At 44.2% G+C, this 7,352-nt stretch overlaps 1 protein-coding gene across 1 annotated transcript; it reads left to right on the forward strand.

Moving 5' to 3' along the window:
* Positions 1-252: 252 nt before the first annotated feature.
* LOC136178478 (uncharacterized) lies at positions 253-7,346 on the forward strand (the record flags this gene model as incomplete). The annotated part of the gene is made up of 4 exons (XM_065952356.1): positions 253-453; positions 1,369-1,519; positions 1,669-1,784; positions 5,575-7,346. Coding segments are annotated over 4 exons (1,077 nt in total), but the record flags the coding sequence as incomplete, so codon positions are not given.
* Positions 7,347-7,352: the final 6 nt, after the last annotated feature.

Consider the following 7,352-nt stretch of genomic DNA (forward strand, 5'->3'; position numbering starts at 1 on the left):
TCATATGTTAGTGTATTAACTACACCCTCCATCATATGTTAGTGTTAACTACACCCTCCATCATATGTTAGTATTAACTACACCCTCCATCATATGTTAGTGTATTAACTACACCCTCCATCATATGTTAGTGTATTAACTACACCCTCCATCATATGTTAGTGTTCATTGATTGAATCTTTCTTTTTGTTTGAATGAAAAATCATTAATGATGAAAATAATCTTTAGTTCGAGCTCAATAATCAATAACTTTCTGGGAACAGTGATGTAAGTGTGTGTTTGTGTGTGTGTCTCCGATGTTGCTCAGCTTTTTTGGCCCCTCCCCTACTCTCCGTTGCCCCCTGTGGTGGAAAGCTGTGTGTGAACCTGAAGCCCCCCTGGCCGCATCTGAGACACATCTACGAACAACGGACGTACCGAGTGCGAGTGAGCCACAGAGACGACACGCTGCAGGTGACGCACACGTTCACTCACACACACACACACACACACACACACACATTCACACACACACACACACGCACACATTCACGCACACACATTCACGCACACACACACACACACATTCTCACACACACACACACACACACACGCACACACACACACACACACACACACACACATTCACACACACATACACACACACACACACACATTCACACACACACACGGTTTCACCATCACTACTCGTCTTATGGCGTTCCATTTGATCTTGAAAGTTGGAAATTCTGAGTAACTAGTCGGTTACGTCATCAGGTCCCTGAAGCCTCTTTCCCGTGAGTCTGAGAGCACGCCCTCCGGTCCCCCTTTTTAAAAAGAGGAACCACGAGCCTGGTCTGCCTCTCCACAGGTTCTGTCCCAGACCTCCATACCACATCTAAAAGTGTGTCAGTGAAGACAGCCCAACAATGTCCAGAGTCTTCACCCCCCCCCCCCCCACACCTTCAGGAGCTTTCTAACTGCCTCAGTGACTGCCTCACTTACCAAGGCCTCCTTCTTCAGCCTGACGGCTTCCTTCAGCCCTGGAGTCCACCAGCGGGTTCTCAGGTTGCTGCCACAACAGACACCGACGGTCTTCTGGCCGCAGCTGCTCACACAAAGTTGGCTTGGAACATGGACCACTGCCTCTGCCAGACGTTCCCAGTTCACTCGCCCTACACGTTTAGGTTTGACAGCTCTGCTCCCGAGTGTCCAAAACATACGGCCACCACATTCTGTTTGACCCAATAAAACTAAAACTGTATTAGAGACCGAAGTTTTTACTTTTTGTGTGTGTGTGTGTGTGTGTGTGTGTGTGTGTGTGTGTGTGTGTGTGTGTGTGTGTGTGTGTGTGTGTGTGTGTGTGTGTGTGTGTGTGTGTGTGTTCAGTTCTTTAAGGATTCTGTGTCTCTGGGGGACCTGGTTCTGGAGGATGTGTCTCCTGGCAGAAAGTATTGTGTGTCTGTGTGTGTGTTGGAGTTCACAAATTCAGACTACGGCAGGCAGGTGTGTGTCATCACTCCGAGCTCCTTCAATGCAGGTGAGACTCACACTGAGGGGGCGGGGCTTCAATGGGAACAAACATAAGTTATATTTGTCAGAGTGATACCTCCCTCTCATGTTAGATATAATCTGCCTCTGTGTCATGATGATGATGATGATGATAACTCCTCCCCCTCCTCTTCACAGATGTGTGGATCTCTGCCTTCGTGTGTGTGTGTGTGCTCTGTGCTGCGTTCACTGTTGCTCTGCTCGTCTATGCTGGGTTCATCTGTCTGAAGAGGAGGCCCCTCCCCTCAGTTCTGGTGAGTGACAACTGTCAATCATTAAAGCTAACATTAGCTTAGCTTTGACTGACACACTGGTTTGTTCATGAAGCCATGGGTGAGGGAAAGGCGGGAATATTTTAGACCAGCTAGATGTTAGCGAGGTAAATGAGTCTTCTTTGTAAAAACTACAAAAATGGCATCTCTCAGTTTTTACCATATACTGTATATTAAGATGGACAGCGCAACCTCTGCCCAAAAGTGAAGCCATACAATATATAGCTCCCACTGCTGACTGACTGCAGTATAATGATGATAGAGGGAAACCCTCCCTGCTCTCTAGCTCCACCCTCTTCTCCAAAAATGGTCACTTCTGGATCAATAAACGCCAAACTACAGGCTTTCAAAGAGATGAAACTGAAGTGTCCAATATGGACATCATGACAGCTGGGGCGGCTGTTCAACAGGAGTAAGGTCGGGGGTTTGATCCCCAGCTCCTACAGCCACATGTCTCGTGTCCTTGGGCAAGACACTTAAAGTCAGGGTTGGTAATTTCCTCCAGATCCACTTTTTAAGAATCTGGTGTAAATTGTTTTTCGGTCCTGTCAGAAATTAATAACTCAGGTTCTCTGAAAAAGGAACCAAGAAAATCCATCATCTGTATCAGTTTGTAAGTCTGTAAAAAAACTTTGACCAATGTCTGCCACGAGGAACCAATCTGATGAACCAATCCAATCCAATCCAATCCAACTTTATTTGTTAAGCACTTTAAAACAACCACAGTTGACCAAAGTGCTGTACAGAAGAATAAATCAAATACAGAACAGCTCACATGAGATAAAAGAAAACTACATGTGAAATACAGTACAGTAAAATGAATAGGCACAAAAAATAAAAAATAAACAAGTCGATGTCTGTTAGTACGCATTTTCATGAAATTCATTCATCTTGGTAACTTTGTGAAATGTATTATTCAAGTCTGTCTACCACGTGTTAGCACTCCTACCTTTAGGTGTCTGAAGCTGTAACCTTATATGGTGAAACACCCAAGTAGTAGCAGATCTTTATTTGTGTAAGAGCCAACTATATGTTGTCAACAACTGTTTGCTAGACGAAGAGTCTACATCTGTTACGTATACAAATCAGTGTCATGTCATCTTCATTGTTTTATAGTGATGTACCCAAATAGAAAGGAATTTGTGGGTTGCACCTTTTCACAGAATATAAGCAGCACTGTGAACACTGTTACTTTTGTCAGTCAGCAATTTGTAAGCATGCATGTTTGGTGAAGTTGTGTGACCTCGGCCGATTAAATGGTGTTATACTCTACAGTCTGTTTCACGATTTCTTCATTGGATTTATACAGCAGAAACAACCCCCACCTAACAATGTCTTACTGAGTGTCAAAGGGAAAAGAGATGAGTCTTAAAACGAGATTTAAAAAGAGGCAGAGAAGAGGCCTGTTTAACGTGCTGAGGTAAATCGTTCCATAATTTTGGAGCCGCAACAGCAAACACACGGTCCCCTCTGAGCTTCCGCTTGGTTTTTGGCCCCCTCAGGAGCAGATGATCAGCTGACCTGAGAGAGCGGGTCGGCGTGTATGGGTGTAGAAGCTCAGAGAGGTAGGGCGGGGCAAGACCATTAAGAGATTTAAAAGAAAATAAAATAATTTTAAAATTGATCCTAAATTGTATGGGCAACAAGTGGAGTTAGGTCTAAAATGGGGGAAATGTGGTCGTATTTTCGTGTGCCAGTTAAAAGACATGCAGCTGCATTCTGTACCATCTGGAGACAGGCGATGGAGGACCCACTAACCCCCACATACAATGCATTACAGTAATCCAGCCGTGTAGTAACAAAGGCGTGGATCACCGTCTCAAAGTGCTGCCTTGAAAGAATTGGCTTTATTTTGGCCTCAAATGGAAAAAGCTTGATTTTACGACAGCCTTGAGATCAGGGTCCACTTTAACCCCTAGGTTTGTGATGCATTTTTTGGTATACTGGGCCAAGGAACCCAGATCTACAGGGGGGGTCCCAGTGGTACCACCAAAAACCATCACTTCTGTCTTTTTATCATTAAAATTTAAAAGGTTCAGAGCCATCCAGGCCGTTATGTCATCAAGACACTCAAACAACAGTCGAACAGAGTATTCATTTTTCTTTGAAGTGGCACATAAAGCTGACTGTCGTCTGCATAGCAGTGGAATGCGATGCCATGCTTCCTAAGTATTGAACCTAGCGGGAGCAAAAGAGAGAGAAAAGGAGAGGGCCTAGAATTTGACTAGAAACCAATCACACGCCTCCCTGTCTCCCTGCTCGCTCTCTACCCCATGGCATGAACTAGCACACACTCAAAGCACAAGCTGAGGTCCGCTTCTGGATCGGTGGTGCTTGTGCATGTAAGTGAGGGGCGTGGCTTTTGAGGGAGCACAGATGGGAGGGGGCGGGTGCAAACACAGCACTGAGGAATGCTACTTTCAAAGTCATGCTAGTTATCAAAATGACCAACCCTGCCTCTAACTCAAAGTTTCTCCCACTGCCAGTCAGTGGCTTTCAGCGGCCTCTACCATCAGTGTGTGAATGTGTATGAATGGATGAGTTAATACTGATGGACTCTTTACACTGCAGCCTCTACCATCAGCGTGTGAATGTGTATGAATGGATGAGTTAATACTGATGGACTCTTTACACTGCAGCCTCTACCATCAGTGTGTGAATGTGTATGAATGGATGAGTTAATACTGACGGACTCTTTACACAGCAGCCTCTACCATCAGCGTGTGAATGTGTATGAATGGATGAGTTAATACTGACGGACTCTTTACTCAGCGGCCTCTACCATCAGCGTGTGAATGTGTATGAATGGATGAGTTAATACTGACGGACTCTTTACTCAGCGGCCTCTACCATCAGCGTGTGAATGTGTATGAATGGATGAGTTAATACTGACGGACTCTTTACTCAGCGGCCTCTACCATCAGCGTGTGAATGTGTATGAATGGATGAGTTAATACTGACGGACTCTTTACTCAGCGGCCTCTACCATCAGTGTGTGAATGTGTATGAATGGATGAGTTAATACTGGTGGACTCTTTACTCAGCGGCCTCTACCATCAGCGTGTGAATGTGTATGAATGGATGAGTTAATACTGGTGGACTCTTTACACAGCAGCCTCTACCATCAGTGTGTGAATGTGTATGAATGGATGAGTTAATACTGACGGACTCTTTACTCAGCAGCCTCTACCATCAGTGTGTGAATGGATGAGTTAATACTGATGGACTCTTTACTCAGCAGCCTCTACCATCAGTGTGTGAATGTGTATGAATGGATGAGTTAATACTGACGGACTCTTTACTCAGCAGCCTCTACCATCAGTGTGTGAATGATGAGTTAATACTGACGGACTCTTTACTCAGCAGCCTCTACCATCAGTGTGTGAATGTGTATGAATGGATGAGTTAATACTGACGGACTCTTTACAATGAGGACACACTGTGAGGACTAAAATGATTCGTAGTATGATGGTAAAAAACATTTCACATTTTCTCTGGAAGGAAACAGGAAGAGCTGCAGCAATGGAAACTTTGTCTGTGACGACAGATCGTTCCGCAGCCACAGGTTCACTTCCTGTTTGAGACTCAGCTCGTGTTTTTGAACGTGTTAATAAAGTTTCACTCTGAATAAAAAAAAGGCAATTTAATTCTATCATTTCAGATTATATTCTGTGTATCATGGGTACTTTTCTGTTTCTCTGATCACGCTTCAGTCTGCTGTGAGGCGCTCAATTTAAATCAGGAGTTTAAATGTTTCTCTGTCTCTCCACAGACGTCTATCCACCACATAGAGGAGGTGCTGGTCCTCGCTGCTCCCTGCACCTCCTCATTCGCTCCTCTCTACAATGTTGAGACAACAGCACCCCCTGCAGGAGACAAGAGGAGCCACACATCTTTGTCTTCTGAACACAGTGAGAGCGAGGATGAGAGCTCGGGAGGAGGAGTTTATCTACCAAAGAGGACTAAGCTCCTCTCCTCCTCCTCTTCATTATCATCATCTGTGTCAGCTCCTTCATCACATCCCTTCACCTCTCACTCCTTCACTCCTCCCCCTGAGGCTCCCCAGTCAGCAGAGACAGCGCCTCCTGCAGGGGGACAACACACTGCAGACCAGACTCCTCCTGTACTCAGTCAACCTGCAGGAGGAGGGGAGGAGGAGGGAGACGGCCTCAATGTGAACCTCCTCACTCTGACCTTCATGCATGAGGAGGAGGAGGAGGAGAAGGAGGAGGAGAAGGAGGAGGAGGAGCAGGAGGAGGAGTCTTTCTTTAACATCACTTCCTCCCTGCCCTCACATGATGTCACTGCAGAAACTGTTTCCTGTCCTGAGGAGGAGGAGGAGGAGGAGGAGGAGGAGCTTGGTGGATATCTTAGACATTGAGGTCTCCTATAGGAGGTGTCCCGCCCCTTTATTGCCCTGCTTAAAGGTCAAAGGTCCCTCAGGTTAATCTTCCTGCTTAAAGGTCAAAGGTTGCTCAGGTGGGTTCAGTCCACAGCAGAACAGATTCTTTTTTATTTTTTTATTTTATTTATTAGCACACATAAAAGAATACATCAAAATAGGATGAACAAAAACATAACGATGTGTCAGGAGAGGTCAAGAAGCCAACAGGCTTATACAAGGAACCTCACCTCTTAAGAGACAAAAAGTCAACTAAACAAATCGAATTACACAATTTCAAAACAAAGTTAAATATAAACACATAAACAGTAACCTATACACGTATTCATACACACACTTAGACACATACATACAATAGAAAGACTGAGAATGTTAACCCTCTATCAGCTAAATGAAACAGGCATTGATCTATTAAAAATGGAGTGAATGAGTGAGTTGATAGAAAAAGAAAAGATATATATTTTATATATGCAAAAGTTTGACCTCATGGATTAAATGTGAAGACAGTTTCCTTTTAAAAATCTCTGTAGACGAAGAGTCGTTAACAACGTGTCTTTTGGAATTCCATATTTGTACCCCACGATATCTGATGGAAAACTGACCGTGTTTGGTTTTATAAAAAGGAAGATTACTTAGGGGAATTCAGTTTAAAAAAATGCTGAAATGATGATGGTAAAGAAAAAGGTATGAACATATATTTAGGGTTCATTGGTCCACACAGCTGTCAATCATGGAGTTACACTTCATCTAACTGACTGAAGCCGAGTGTATTATGTTGGAGTTGATAAACAGTGTTCCATTCTGTTTTAAATGCAGGCTATATGATGCTACCCAGTGGACTAATCACAGGGCGGGGTTAGGGCCTGGGTCCATTAACAGTATTTAGGGTTAGGGTTAGAGTTTGGTTAAAGCTCCTGTAGGCGCCCCATGTGGACGCAGCTCGCTGTTATCTTTGTTTTCTGACGACCAAATGTCCGATGTGAATCTTTGCTGAGTATGTAAACAAAGTGATGTCACTCACCTGCTCTTTACACGTGTTAACATTTAAATGAAGTCCCGCCTCTTCTTGATTCCCATTGATAAACAGGGTCCATGTAATCTGTCCATCATGTGACGTGTCATCAGTTTAATTATCATGTTAAATGTGC

Source organism: Labrus bergylta, unplaced genomic scaffold (assembly GCF_963930695.1).
Source record: "Labrus bergylta unplaced genomic scaffold, fLabBer1.1 SCAFFOLD_204, whole genome shotgun sequence".
Lineage (NCBI taxonomy): Eukaryota > Metazoa > Chordata > Actinopteri > Labriformes > Labridae > Labrus > Labrus bergylta.